This window comes from Hakea prostrata, unplaced genomic scaffold (genome assembly GCF_041222555.1).
Source record: "Hakea prostrata isolate BN-2017 unplaced genomic scaffold, UWA_Hpros_2 contig_21, whole genome shotgun sequence".
NCBI classification, from domain to species: Eukaryota; Viridiplantae; Streptophyta; class Magnoliopsida; order Proteales; family Proteaceae; genus Hakea; species Hakea prostrata.
Window position 1 is genome coordinate 147,143 of NW_028291140.1, and position 16,461 is coordinate 163,603.

Below are 16,461 nucleotides of genomic sequence, written 5' to 3' on the forward strand. Positions count from 1 at the left end.
TTGTAGCCATTCCTGTTGGACCTGGTAAGGTCATGGTTGATCTTGAATAAACATATCTTCAAAGAACACTGCATCCCTAGATTCTATCACCACATTGGTTGATAGATCCAAGAGCCAGTATGCAATACTATCTTCTGCACATTTTAGGTCCCACCTTAGGTCTTCTAAGGTCTTGCATCCTTACATAAGCAATACAACCCCAAGTCTTTAAGAGGTCAATTCTATAAGGATGTTTATGCCACAATTCATATGGAGTTTCAGTCAATTTTGAGTGTGGTAACCTATTTAGAATGTGATTCGCAGTTAATGTTGTTTCTCCCCAATAATAAGCAGGCAAGCCAACAATCAACAACATGGAGTTCAATATTTTTGTTAACGCCCTGTTCTTACATTCAGCTATGCCATTTGATTGGGGTGAGTAAGGTGCAGTAGTTTCACAAATTATACTCTTAGAGGCACAAAATGTTTTGAACTCTATCAAAGAATATTCACCTCCTCTATCACTTCGAAGTCATTTAATTTTTAAATTTAACTGTTTTCAACTCTACTTTTAAAATAATTGAATTTTCAAAATGCTTCATCTTTTGATTTTAATAGATAAATATTACAACCTCTAGAAAAATCGTCTATAAATGTAATTAAAATTTTCTGTCCTAGACTTGTGAAATTCTTAAAATCATGAAGATCAGAATGTAAGAATTATAAAAGTTGTGTGTTTCTAGAAACCTAACGAAAAGGTTTTCTAGTAATTTTTGTTTAGACAGATACTCCACATTTGTTAAAGTGTTTAGAAGTATCTAATGGTATGTTATGAGTTTTGGAAAACTAAACCATCTTCCTATAGTTCACATGTCCCAATCTGCAATGCAATGTCCTAGGATCAATTATCTTGAACTAGTATGGTTTATTGTCTTGTTTAAACTTAGTTTATACATATCATTAATTAAATAAGCACAACCAAAGTAGTGAGAATTAATGGACATGCTACACCTTACAGAAGTTGAATCCTACAACTACATTAAACTGCTCTAGGGCTTGTTTTTGTGGTTACACAAGGACTCGTGATCTACATCAGTTTTCTCCAACTTCACAGAGAAGTAGTTCATGAGTCCATTGGAGTTAACAAATCAAAATCACATAATGAATCTTCAATTGAAGGAAAATCCTTATCTAGAAAATAAAGCTGTCAAAAAATATATCCAGTAAAACATGGACATTGCTTCTTTATTAAATTTGCTACTACCAAGACATAACAAGCTGTCAGATTAACCAAAATCTAAAATTAACAAAATACCTTTACCTCCTTTTGATATTACGTGAGTCTCCTACATTTGCTACATATAGATGGTTACCAACCAAAATTGCATTTTAGGCAGTAGAATCATCATCACAGTAAGTATTGCTTTCGGCATCCAGGAAGTCGAAGTTAGTTCTTTTATATGTTTCACCTGCAAGTTTGCCCAACATTATTAAAATTAAAGCAATGAGTTCAATAGGAAAGGGGAATTCCCACACAACCTCAAAAAAGTTCGTATTTAAACAACTAGTTATAAAACAGGAAGCTATCCTTGTGAAACGAATTATTTACCAAAATCTCGAATAATAATTGTATTCTGGTCATCTACCCTTGGTGATGGAACATGGAAAAAAGCAATATCCTCCTAAATGGAAAGAGTAACAATCCACATATATCAAAATCAACTTCCTTCACAGCTTACGTGGATTTGTTGCCTCTTTGTGAACAAAAAAGTGTCAGTAGTTCCTTCTCTTGTTTTATATTAGGCGCTGATATGAAGTATGTTCAACAATTTGAATTTAATCCACAATCCTCTTCTATATTTTTTTAAAGGAAAAAGAGATCATCCTAAGTTCTCAAGTGGTTGGTAAGCATAGACTGACAAAGCTAAAGAAATATTCCAACCATATTGTACGTTAAATAGGCCTTAATAATCATATATTATAATTGAGATACAAGTTGTCACACCCCACCCTCCAGTATCGGTCCCGCCCAACAACCCGTGGGTGCGATTAGTCATAGGATCCACAATTTTATCATCAATAAAAAATAAATCCAAGTAATAATAATCAAGAGCAAGAGTAAGTTCAATTAATTAAATAAAAAGGTTACAGAAGTCCAAATACTTCAAAGGAATGAATCAAAGAAAAGGAATTAAAGAATTAGCAGAAACAAAAATTAAACTAAAACAGTTTTATTCCTGTAGCTCGCTCCCGGGCTAAAGCCTTTGCTTCAGTTCTAGAAATTATGGGAGCTATCCAGCTTTGCTCCAAAGACTTCTCAAAATGCCGAGTGATTTGTCTCCTTGTGCTGTCAATGGGTGTTATAAGCGCACTCCATGCATCCGCAGGAGGCTTTATGACATAGATCTTCATCACCCACTGACCCCGCCATATCCTCTTCATAGGAGTTGCTCCAGTCATACGGAACTTCCTTGATCAGTATACCCATCTATACAATATAATTTAACATACAAAGAAAAGGAATGAATTCTGACAAACTCAGTAAGGAAAACACATCTCACATAAATATCGACGGTATATCAAAGTAAGCACATATGTGAAGGATGATATGCAAATATATGGATGCAACTATAAGTCTATCTATGCAAGTCTTTATATGGTGGACATACTTTAAGATATAACACCAGCCCTCCTTTGGGTAAATCTAGTCACTCTAATCCAAATTGATTACCTCTATTGGGATCCTGGGAAAAGGGCTTCAGTCCTCATCAATCAACCATGACTGAGGTTTAGGTCAACAATTTCTTACCATGACCATTAGCATGAGTACTGGAGCATGTTGGGGCTTCTAATCCAGTGCGAGGTCATACGTTGACACACTACATGTAGTTTAGATATTTCCCCTATGGCACCAACCAACTCGGTTCAGTATCCTTCTCTACCTAGGAATGAGAACCCTCATGGACTAGCTACCACTGTTGGACTCCACTCCCTAACCCTATGGTCATCCACATATTGTTGGGGCAGATGTTCTCATGACCCCTCACGACTCTTGGCCACTCCTTGGATATCCATGAGCCCAACCCTAACATATGCAACCCTACCAATGCATGATCAATAGTGGACCACTAAATCTCCACATGGACTAGTTACCATTGTAGAATGAAATAAAGTCACGTCATTATTATCACGGGTCATTCGGCTTCAATTCCACTACCAAAAGGGTAGTAGCATGTATGGGTACCTAGCAATGCAATCTAGACTCCCCAGATAAATCATCCAACAATCATAATAGTGTTGGGGGGCATCAGTAGACATCTATCCCATACAACAACCTGCTGATATCCCAAGCAATGGATACCAGTATGGATACCCACTCCATCACAATTACAACACGTCACCAACCATTCTTACACAACCATTCATTCTGTATTACAAAGTAACAAAATACATATAAACATCATTTATAGCATATATTCAACTACTAATCATAGAATTATACAAGTACAACAAGTTATAAGAGCAATGATATACATAAGAAATCAAACAGTTCATCATAGAGCAGATCATCACTTATATATAAGAGTGTGTCCTTACCTGTAAATATGTAAAAAGCTTACTAAAATGCAAGTAGACCTCACCAACAATAGTTTCAGAGAACCTCAGAGATCATCTAATTATAGAGTTGCAAAAATACATTGAAGACATGAGTCAAATCAGAGCAATAACCAACTTCACAGAGCTACTGTGACCCAGCCGGTCGCTTGGGGCAGTTGGTTGGCCAAGCAACCGCACTTGTTCCAGACTGCTTCTAAGTCCGAAATTTCAACTTTTGATCCCCCAATTTTAATCCGATTTCGAGATGATATAAATCCGAATTTCGTCCTTAAGGATCCTAGAACACAAGGACAAAACAAAACCCTAGATTTCTAATGATTTAATATTCACATCATCTCCTTCAATTAGATCTATCCTTTATTTGGATGCAAGGATCCGTTTTCGGACATGATCTAACAAGATCATTGATGGGGAATAGAACCAATACAATTATCTCACTACCAATACACAAAGAGGATGGATCCACACCATTCAAAGAGATGAGGTAAAAATATAGAGAGTGTGGAATCACTTACCTCCACTTAATTTGTAAAACTGACGAAGGATTGGATCTTCTTCATAAACCATGCTTCTCTTTTCAGCACGTGTCTCTGCCTCCTAACCGTCCAAAGCAACAATCCCAAATAGAATAATGAGTAAAAAGGTCAAGGTTTTCTATATATATGAGACTGAGGGCAAATTACGGTTAAAACCTCGCAAGCAAACCTGGAGGTCGCTTGGGGGGGTTGATTGGCCAATCAACTGCATTAAGCAACTGCCCCCTAGTACTTTTCAATACTTGGGTGCTCTACTCAAGGGGTTGATCCCCAACTCAAACCTAACCCTAAACAACATGTGGAGGTGTTCTTACCTCGATTATGAACATCTTCCAAAACACCTTGACTCCGATTGGTGATCCACCTTCCCAGTCCATCAGGGTTTCTACAGGTTCTTCTTTGAATTCCTAGCAAAGCAATTCTTCATCAACAGAATCAAGATCCATGGACTTAGGGTATGAGTCATGGACTTCAATCTAGATACTCCACAACTTATTCTGGTTGGACCTTTGAGTTATCGGACCTGCAACATGGATCCCGGGTTAGAATTATGGGGGTAGTTACACAAGCTGACCAAAAATTTAGTGGTAATAGGAAGAATGTCCAACCATCAAATATTCCAAAGAGATGACTGTTTGACCATCAATTGTTGACATTTTAACATCATAGAAGTCCTCTATGCTTGCTTTTTCTCCTAAAACGCGAATAGCCACAGCTCACCTTCCATCTTCACTGAAAACCAGCCAAAATAATGCAATGAGCCAACCTTATTGTTGACTTACCTTGAAAAGGAATCAAGTAACATCTCATAATATTCATCAATGCTGGGAGAAATTATATCTACATATAGATTGAACAACCATAATAAAATGGACCAAACAATATTGAACAACCAAAAAAGTGAAAGAGAAACAAAAAGAGGGGGGGGGGGGGGGAGAGAAAGAAAGACAGATTCACGGCATCCAGGTAATACATAAATATATATCGGCACCCAAGTGATACATAAATATATATTCACTTTGTTTTATTTAAAAGGAAAGAATCTTGAGATATGGCAGAACATCTCCAAGTACCTTCAACCCAAGCATTCAACAAGTGGGAACTTGTACAATTTCACTAACCATGACCTTCCATTTAATAAAGTTTAGAATAACTGAAACCAAAACTCACAGAGGCATTTAACACATTAACAATAAGTTATACTATTTCCTCCCACACAGAGGCACAATAAACTCTGCAAGTGAGTACCAAACAACTATTTTCTTTGATTATCTTGACATTGAAGGCAATGGGTAATCACAATAATGTAAAAGTTGGCACAAACGCAATTCCATATGCACCGTGGACCAAATACCACCTCAAATCCCATCTCATGTCTCTCCCATAAACAAATTTAGAAGAATACAGAGATGGGAACCCCAAATCTCAGGAACCCTTTGAGAGATAGATAGATAGATAGATAGATAGATAGATAGATAGAGAGAGAGAGAGAGAGAGAGAGAGAGAGAGAGAGAGAGAGAGAGAGAGAGAGAGAGAGAGAGAGAGAGAGAGAGAGAGAGAGAGAGAGAGAGAGAGAGAGAGAGAGAGATCCATAGTGAGCCAGAGGGCCGGAGAGATAGAGCGAACGAGAGAGACATCTGCAAGCCGGCCGGTCGGAGAGATAGTGCGAGAGAGAGAGAGAGAGCTGCGAGCTAGAGGTCTAAAAGCAAGCGCAAGCAAGAGAGATAGTAGCGAGCCAGAGGTCTGAGAGCGAGAGAGAGCAAGAGGGACACAGAGAGACCGCGCAGTTTGGATTGCCTATTTTCACAAAAGTGGGAGAATGAAAAATGCTGGATTTTTTGCTTCACTTTTCTATTAAATGTTTTCCCGAAAATATATATATCCCCATGGTTTTTTAGAAAATGTCGCCAATTTAAGTATTTTTCGCAACACTTAACTAAAAAGCGTTGCCAAAAATATAATTCTCCACAGGTTTTAGAAAACCATCACCAATTTAAGTATTTTTCAGTAACACTCTTTATCAAGCATCGCTGAAAATATTTTTTTTCCCACACTTTCTATAGGTATCACCATATACTCATTTTCCATGATGGTTTTTACAAAACCGTCGGCGAATTTACCTGTTTTCCACGACACATTATCACAAGCTTCGCCCAAAACATATTTTTTCCCACACATTTAAAATGTGTCGCCATATACTCATTATCCACGATGATTTCCTCAAAATTGTTGGAGAATATTAATTTGGCGACGGTTATAGGAAAAAGCGTAGCCAAAAATCCCTTTTCTTGTAGTGTTCAAAAAGGAGATTGACCTAGTCACCTAGAAACTTACCATATTTGAGTAAAACACTACTACTAAGGTAGGTAGGGCACACGCTGCATCCAACGGTCATCAATCACCAGCCTACGTCACATTTGAAAGCCTACAGTAAACACAACTACCTTATATAAATCATATTATTCACCATGCAGAGGTATGTTATGCATCATTCACAATTTGCATTCATGCTCTGAGGCAACTCACATCGAGGGTCTCTTCAAACTATTGTGTTGCCATTGACTTGATCATCGGAGACATTGCACCAACAACCCAAGGTCGAACAATGTTGTTTCACAGGTTATCTTCAACGCCAGGCTACAGACATCAAGTTTTGGACGCAACACGTCTGTTTCTTAAAGAAAAAGTTAGGTGTAGGCTAGGTTTAAAGGAAGAGTGTATAGAAGGGTATTAATGGATTTGACATTCTAAATAGAAAACTTTTGCTAAAAACCTGCTAATAGTGCTTGCACTTCCAGAAGCATCTTCTGTCAAACGCCTAAAAATGTGTTTCTATTTCCACAAACAATCAAAGTAGAAGCACTTGGTGGGTTATCAAAAAGGTAGTTATGGTAATTGTTAATTAGTAATCATTAGATTAGTGCATGGGATTCTTTATTTTAATCATGGGCAGGCAAATGTTGAGTAGATATAGCGATCAAACTTCTAAATCTTTACAGATATCTCCAGCGAACAAAAAATATATAGGAATACTATAAAGAAGATTGTAGGTTTCAAAGTTACCTATTTACATGTTCGAGATAGAAACCTTTTAAGTTCCGCTACCACCCTCAGCGTGTCCTTCCAGCTCTCTATGGTTTGGGAATCACATTCATCCTCAATATCCATGTTGGCTAAGTCCCTCAGCACATCCTCCAAGGTCTTTATGATTTGGGAATCAGATCCCTTCTCGTGGGTACTAAAATGATCTTCCAAAGCTTCCAGACTGATTTCGAACATCACTTGCTTTGACATAGAGAAATATGGGAAGAAATATTTGACCACTAGCTCTATGGCATCGAACAATCTCAGCCAGTCCTTGGAGGCACAACATTCTATCTCCGTAGTGTTTGGAGAAGACAATGATCGACATTCTAGATCTCTGGATTGCACTTAGAAATACATGGTGGTTTCTTTCAATCGTTAGTCCACCATGAAAAGTAAACACATTGAGTCCTACTCTTTTCAAAGGAAAGGAATGAAGCTTTTATTGTTAGTATCTGCATTCATGTAACTGATAAACACATCATAATTCAACAAAACTTTGTGTTATGCCTAATTTAAATAAGGCTAACAAACCGGGGAAAACCCTTTGGTTTGGTACGAATGGTTTAGGTACTGGTCTAGTCAGAGAGAAAATGATGAACCGTTGGGTATATTCTAGAAAGTGACATTCCAAGTAGGCCAGCTTTACGATAAACGCCACATTACAGAGTGAATGCCCCAAAATGCCTTTAGAGGTTCCTTCTCGAGGAAGAATAGGATACGTCAAGTCATTAAATTCAGCATTTAATGCAACGTTCCATTATCTTGAGAACTTAACGTCAATCGCCAAGATATCATGCATTGATTGCACGTCAAATCAATGGATAACATGAGCGGATATTCTGAATAATATCTGAAGCCAGGTGTGTTGCACCTTGAGCTTCTCCAAGAAGATATAGGTCTTGGCTTCTCCAGCAAGTTAAGCATTATATTCAATCTGGACTCTTTATTGGGCACATGACAATCTAAGGGAGCAAGAGAATCTTCTCCAAGAGGAGATCATGGATCCTAAATACAAAGGTAAAAAATGAAAGAAAGAACGCATATTAGGTGAGAAATCAATAGCATTTACTCTCCTATAATAACTCTTAGCATTGAATGGTCTTTGAGTTCTAACTCCTCACTACAAGGTTTTGTGTTATCCAGAATTTGACTAAATCATCTAAGCTGGCTTTCCGTCCACAAAGGCGGCCCACTCTTATGGTTCACTTCATGTGTAGACATCTGGTTTAAGATTAGCTTAGGTTGTCTTTGAACCACTCCGGTCCAGTGCAGATGCAAGAGCAACATTTGGCGTTGTTTGTGGGAAAGACAATCATTTTTCCTTTGTATTTTACCTAACAAGAGTAGAGATGGCTGGAGACAATTCTGATAATAATGGTTCCAAGTCTCAGGGACATCCGCATGGAAGGAAGAAGGCTAATGCTCGAAAAGAGGGAACGTCAAAGGATACCTCTAACTGGCCTTCACGTGAGCTGTGACTTCAACTTCCCAAACAATGAATCACCATAAATGTGGAACTTCCCTTCCAGCATATGATCCCATGCAAGCACAAACTCTTCAAATGAAGATTATGGAGATGATGATGACTTCCAAACCATGGTAAATCAATGTATCTAGCTCATGCCACTTACAGGTCCAACTATGATCTTGCCTTTGAAACAGTGGTTCCCTCCCCCGTCTCTCCTCCGGATAGGGCCCATGGAGAAAGAGCATCTTTGCTCCCCACTAATTCGACTAAGTGCAAACTGGATGATGGCAAAAAGGATCCGCATGGAGGAGCTCATCGTTTAGTTTTTGACAAACTGGGTACGCTTTATGACAGACACTCTTTTCTTGGAGCCATTGTCGAGGGAATTCCACTCCCTAAGGCTAGGAAGGCTCACAGGGAACATTCTGCCGAATCCACTACATCTATGGCAGATGATGGAGGTTCCAAAGCTCCCCTAGTAGTACAGGTTGATCACTTGTACAAACAAATCAAAGACATGAACGAATGTCTTCATCAACTAGACAAGAAAGTTCCAGACGAGGCGTAGTTAGTGCTCAACCAAGATCCCTTTATTCTAGTAATCATGGCAACACCACTACCTATGGGTTTTCATGCTCCTACCTTCATAGTTTATGATGGAACCATAGATCCAAGGGTTCACATTAGTCATTTCACTTCCATCATGACAATGTGTGGAGGAGTAGATGTCATCAAGTGCAGATGGTTCCTGCTTCCTTGACAGGTCCAGCTACTACCTGGTTTTCTCTCCTGCGCGAACACTCCATCAATACTTTCCAAGAGTTAGGTTATGCCTTCGCAAGTAGCTTCAAAAGTGGGATTGAGAAATACAAAACAGAAGACAATCTTCTAGCACTGAAGCAAGGGCGTACATAATTAATTCGAGGGTTCATCACTCGATTCAACAACATCTCCATCCTCATTAAAGACTTGGATGATAAAGTGGCTTACACCGCTTTCAAAAGGGTGACTTCCAAAGTGGAGAGGAACCCAAGACTCTGGCTAAAATTCTAGATCTTGGGTACGAGATGACTACGGTGGAAGAAGAACTCGAGGCAAATGGAAGTGATTACAAAGAAAGAGAGAAGCCCTTCAAGCATCCTACACGTGAAGAGGCCTTCAAACAAAGACCTCCAAGAAGGGAGCAGAAGGGGAAGCAAGAATGGTGCTGCAAGTGCATTGATGAGGAGGAGGAGGAGGCTTTCACTCCTCTTAACAAGTTATGATCTACTATTTTGGTGCAGATCTTGAGACACAAGGTTGTTGAAAAAACCTAGAAAGATACAAGCCAGGATAGAGAACAAGTTGACATGTCCAAGTATTGCCTATCACCAAGATAAAGGGCATCATACCAATGATTGTCGGATGCTCAAGGTAGAAATTAAGAAGTTAATTGCCAGTGGACATCTGAACCAGTATGTGAGATCTGGTTGTTGGGAAGAAAGATCTCCTCCCAAAAAATGTAGTAGATCTGCACCTAGGCATCAGGATGAATCAAAGGGTAAGGCTCCAAATACTTCTCAAGATGAGGATCTTCCTAAGATTAATACTATCTTTGGGAAACCCACTCCTGAATCCCTTCGTCAAGCAAAGAAGAATTTGTGTGTGGCAAGCGCCGTTGGGCCCTCCAAAAACACACGCTTTACTCACTGTGAGCCAATTACCCTCGAGGAAAATGATTTGGTGGATGTGCATATCCTGCATGATGACACCATAGTTATCAAGGTCAGACTAGCCAACCATATGGTTTATAGAGTGTTGGTGGATATAGGATCATCTACTGATACAATATATTTGGATGCTTTCCGTCACCTCAAAATTGATCAAGAGGCTCCGACTCCAAGTGCAACCCTTCTTTATGGTCTTTGAAAAAGGCATTGAGGCCAACCCAAAAAAAATTAGAGCTACTTTAGAGATGCAACCACCAAAGACCACAAAGGAGATAGTGCTTAACTGAAAGAATAGCAAGTCTTAGCTGCTTCATTTTGCGCTCTGGAGATAAAAGCTTACCTTTCTTCACAACTTTGAACTCAATCAATGCCACAAGGGGACTAGTCTAGACAGAAGAATGTCAAAAGGCTTTTGAGGACCTCAAATTGAAGCTAAGTACCACACCTTTGCTTACTTGTCCACTCCCTGGAATGGAACTTATTTTGTGTTTAGCCACTTCACCTAATGTTGTAAGCTCATTTTTAATTCAGGAAGAAAAGGACATCCAAAAGCCTATTTATTATGTCTCTCATGTCTTGCTTGAGTCTGAGTCTAGATATCCTGAAATTGAGAAACAGGCCCTCATTGTATGGTGTCCATTAGAAAGCTCAAACCATACTTTCAAGCTCATCCGGTAAGTGTCTTAACGAATGTGCCCCTAAAGAAGATCCTACACCGGCCAGATTTGGCAGGAAGAATGGTGTCTTGGGAAATTGAGTTAAGTGAACATCATGTTGATTTCAAGGCTAGAACAATCATCAAAGGCCAAGGTTTGGCAAATTTTGTAGTTAAATCTTCTTCTGGATGGAACTCATTTCAAGGGTCAGAGGCATCCCTAGAGACTTGGACACTCTTTGTGGATGGAGCTAGTAACGCATATGGAAGTGGTGCTAGTTTGGTGTTGCACAGTCCAAGTGGTTTCACCATAAATTATATCCTTCATTTCATTTTTATAGCAACAAATAATGTAGCAGAATATGAAAGCCTGATAGCTGGTATGCAGTTAGCACAATCAGTATGTGTTAAGAGCATTTTTGTTTATAGTGATTCACAACTCATAGTGAATTGGGTTCTAGAAACTTATGAGGCCAGAGAAGGAAAAATGCCTCAGTATTTGGCTAAGGTCGAGTTGAAGAGTTATTTCATCAACTTTGTAATACATCAAATTCCTAAAGAAGATAATGCCAAGGCTGATATTCTGGATAAGCTAGCTTCTATTGGATTTGAAGATATTGAATCCTCAATCTATCAAGAAGTACTTGAGGAACACAGTATTGAAGAGATGGAACTTATGGATATAGATGAAGAGGAGCCATCTTGGATGGACCCCCTAATCTCTTACCTCCAACATGACTGCCTACCAAAAGATAAGGAGCAAGCACGTACCATTAAATGGAGAGCAGCTAAATTTACAATGTTGGAGGGAATCCTATACAAGTGTTCCATTGAGGGTCCTCTCCTGAAATGTGTTGGTCTATCAAGAGCCCAATATGCCTTAGCTGAGGTACATGAGGGTATTTGTGCACACATGGGAGCCAAAGCCTTAGCTTTTAAAATACTCAGGCAAGGTATTTATTGGCCAACTATGCTTAAAGACGCTTAGGATTATGTGCAAAGCTTTGTGTCTTGCCAAATCCACTCTCCAGTTCAAAGAACTCAGGTTGTACCCTTGGTGTCAATTTTAAGTCCAGTGCCTTTTGCAAGATGGGGGATGGACATTTTTGGTCCCTTTCCTCCAGCATCAGGAGGTAGGAAGTTTTTCATTGTAGCCATTGATTATTTCACCAAATGGGTAGAAGCTGAACCTATGGCCTCAATCACAGAAAACAAATGGAGAAATTCACTTTCACCAAAATCATCTATAGATTTGGCCTTCCAAAGATCCTCACTATGAATAATGGAACACAGTTTGATAACACTGCATTTAAATAATTTTTCCAAAAGTATCATATTGACTTTTGATGAGCAGTTGTTGCCTATCCAAAATGCAATGGTCAAGTTGAGGTTACTAACTGACATTTCCCTTCGAGTAGTCTTATGGCACAGATGCCTTGGTACCCATGGAGGTTTTGGCAGCCTCTTTGAGATCGTCTCAATATAATGAAGGTGCAAATGAAGAAGGTATTAGGTTTAATTTGGAACTTCTAGATGAAGTCTAAGAAGTTGCTTTCTTCTGAAATGTGGCTTATCAGAAAAGAGTTGCTAAGTACTATGATTCTAGTCAGAAGTCGCACTTTCCGGAAGGGAGACTTAGTACTTCGCCAAGCTAATGTTTCTAACCCAAGAGGAAGAAATAATTTGTCTCCAAGATGGGAAGGACCTTATTTGCTGATTCATGAGTTAAAGCCTGGAACATATAAGCTTCAAGATCCTAAGGCTAATCAACCTCTTGCTCGTGCGTGGAATGCTATACACTTGAGAAAATTTTATCAGTAAAAGTAAGGGTGTGGAGTTTTATAAGTGAATTTGTGGCATGTTTGAGACCATCGAGAAGTCACTTATTGGTGCTTCTTTGTATATCCGCAAAGTAACTACTCAAGCATTCACCGATACATATACTTAGTAATTTTTATTCAGTGTCTCAATTTTAGCTGGCCTATCATCTTAGTGCATTTAACTACTTACTTTAGACAAAGGCATAATTTTGAAGAAGTTATGAAGCAAAGAGGATATGGACTATATTGAGATACTTAGACAATGGAATGAAGGTTACTTGTCATTTATATGGAAAAGTGTACATCAAAGGATTGTATTAACAAAAATGTAGAAAATTTACAGTAACATATTTCACAAAAGTGTAAAAATAAAATCTATAGTGTGTGGTCTTCATTCATCAGTAGAGGCAGCAGCAACATTTGAGTTTGGCTATTTAATTTGGAGCACCTTCCAGATATATTATGTAAGTTGAAGGCCTAGATTCTTTTGATGCTTCAACTTGGGGCACTTCTTCTGTTCTCTCCTCTGGAAGGGCTTCCTCTGCGACTTCAAGGTAGGGAGTGAAGGGGAGTCCTTCATGCTCCAAACCCTCCATCTCCTTCACCTTCTTGGACAGGTCCTCTTGGACCTTGGTTTTCTCCTTGAGTGCAGCATCCCTAGCCTCAAGGGCTTCTTTCTCCCCTTTCCTTACCTCCTCATTTTCCCTCTTGTGGTGCCTAGAGTTGGCTATGGCCTCCCCTAGTTTTTTTTGTGCTACCTCTACCTCATTATTGGCACTAGCCAGCTTTGGAGTAGCCTCCTTCAATTTGTTTATGAGGTCACTAATTTGGAGATTGGCAACAATGGCATTCTTGTGTAGAGCTACCACTTCAGCATGGAGATCCCAACTTCTTTTGGACAGTTCCCCCATCTAACTCACAACATTGTAGGCAGTTCTACACCAAAAAGAACATCAGTTAGTTCAATTGAAGAAAGTAAATTCATAAACGTAACAATGTTAGAACCAGAAGACCAAAGGCACAATATAGACAAGCCAATATCAGACAAGAGAAACAAATATATAAAGTATACCTTATGTCAAAACCACTTACCCGAATGTATAGAAGAAGCGAAGAAAAAACCAATACGAACTCGAACAGAGTGAGTTGAGGTGTACGTACAGTACTTTTCCTTAAGGTATTTGAACACCCCCTTTAGTGCAAACTGGGTTTGACCTTGACGTTTTCACCTCCAAGATACAACAACTCCTTAGATTTGAAGGCTAGCACTCCAACAGATACTACTTGCTAAGGAGATATGAAGGTAGTACACAGAGACAGAATGAAGACAACAAAACAGAATTTTCTAACTCTAGAATACGAATTTCTGTTTTTTCACCAAAATCAAAGTGAGACTTTTGTTTAGAACTTCACCTCTATTTATAGGCTCGCATGGACACCTTCAGAGAGCTACATCTGTACGTAAGGTCACCTTCAGAGAGTTATGACTGTATGATCAGTCACCTCCCTACAGCAAAACCCAAAACCAGGTTTTCTGGATCCACGACCCACGTCCCCAAGTCCCAAGTCCCATCCTAGACATTTAATATTATTTATATAATATTATAGTGCCCCATGGCCTGGTTAGACTAGGGTCTATGGACCACAACCGCAACCAAGCTCAACTCGGTCCAGCTCAGTGCATGCGTCTGATCAACACTTAACTGTCTACCGGCATACACCCACTTAGGAGCTATATATGCATATATAAACCATATAATCATTAGCTCCATCCGATGTGGGACTAAACACATATGGTAAATTAAATTACCTAATATATATGCCAAATTGCCAAAACCCTTTGGTTGGAATCTATACATCCAGAAGAGTCCTATAGAGTAAGAATTAAACAAGAGTCCTAAAACAAAACTAGGGAGATAGAGTTTTAATGTTTTGAAACTTATCTAAATAGTATATTATATTATATTATTATTTTATTTTAAAACAAAAATCCAACAAACAATCATCTTTAAAAAGACTACTTACATAGAGGCGGCAGACTCCAAAGTTCCCAGAGCCATCTCCTTCATGCTCGTTTGGTCAAAGGGAGCCATTGCATTCTCTAACCACTACTTGCACTTGAAGGAGTCCTTGGCCACAAAGGCTCCATTAGAGATGAGCCATTGAGGGACCTATCTCATGAATTCACCTTTGGGCGCAGCACCTAGCACATCCTTGGTTGTTGGAGCCTTGCCTCTTGCTACTGCTGCTACTATGCTTGTTGTTGATGGTGGTGTTGGTGTGATGGTGGCTGGTGTTGTTGGTGTTGTTGCTGGTGGTGGTGGTGCAACTATAGAGGTGGTGATAGCTGAATTAAAGGGTGGTGAGGTTACCCTTGTTGCAGGGCCCTCACATGTAACCCCCTGTGAATGGGATTCCCATGAAGTGACCTCCTGGGAGCCTCTTGTCTCCCACCTTTCATACCATCATAGGAAGGTAGGTTTGGGCAGGCCCCTTCTCTTGGAGCATCTCTGATCTGGCTCCCAGACCCTACTATCTTCACCACCTTCTCCTTGCCCTTGAGAGGAGAACTAGGACGCTTTCCTTGGATTGCAGCCGTGGTTCTATTGCAGTTTGAGAAGTCACTTGTTAGGGGGTGGTTAAAGGAGCAGCAATTGAGGCTTGTGACTTAGAGGCTCCAGCCTTCATTACTGCAGCACACGCAGCCTCCTCCCTGGCCTCTTGGTCAAGGTCAATCAGAGTTCTCATTTCTGATTCGGTAGGGACACTAGCCACAAGACTAGGAAGGTTCTGGCGATCAACAAGGGGACCATTCCATGTCCCCCTGGTCTTGTCACATTCTTCATATGTTGCAGCTTGGGCAGCCAAGAAAGAGGCCAAGAGAGCTCTGCAATCAGCCATTGGAGAACCTGAAATAAGCAAAAATGGGTTACAGTTAGCATACATATTGCAAAGAAAAATAATAGTAAAATTACAGTGAAGGAGGCAAGGGGGCTCACAATCCATGATTCCCCACTTCATCAAAGTGAATTCAAAGTCCATCTCCCTCCCATGGATGGCACCCCCTCATAGTGTACAAATTTCATGTAGATTCTATCTTCTTCTGTGGACAACTTGAGCTTGGTGTTGATCTTTCTCAACCTACTACTGGGGTAAGTAGGTTAGTCCAACACCGCACAATCTTGAGGAGGGAGACACGCTACATATCTCCTTCAGCCCTTACTGTTGGATGGCAATGTTCCTTCCATGAACATTGTGAAGTTCACTTGAGCAGTTCCCCTTCTGCTGAAGCTGTACCATCCTTCATTCTCTATGATCTTTAAGGAGAAGACAAAATAGAACAAGTTCAGATTTAGCTCTACCCCCATGTTGTGGCATTAGCCAACAAACCCTACAAGGCTTCTCCACACGTTGGGAGCTAACTTTCTTGGATTGGGTTGTGGTGGAAGAGGACTTGCATGATGAAGGGGTAGAAGGGTATTGTCACATCCTCCCAGCCGGTACCCTATCTGGCATACCCGAGAGTGTGATCCACAGCCCAAAGATCAGGTATCGAGTAATCAACCTCCCACATAAACAATAACATAAT

The 16,461-nt window shown here is 39.8% G+C and overlaps 1 protein-coding gene across 1 annotated transcript; it reads left to right on the forward strand.

Annotated features, from left to right (window-relative positions):
• Positions 1 to 11,134: 11,134 nt before the first annotated feature.
• Positions 11,135 to 12,040, forward strand: LOC148999240 (uncharacterized). Its single transcript, XM_089141346.1, has one exon. It carries the CDS (start codon positions 11,135 to 11,137, stop codon positions 12,038 to 12,040), a length of 906 nt encoding a protein of 301 aa, XP_088997472.1.
• Positions 12,041 to 16,461: the final 4,421 nt, after the last annotated feature.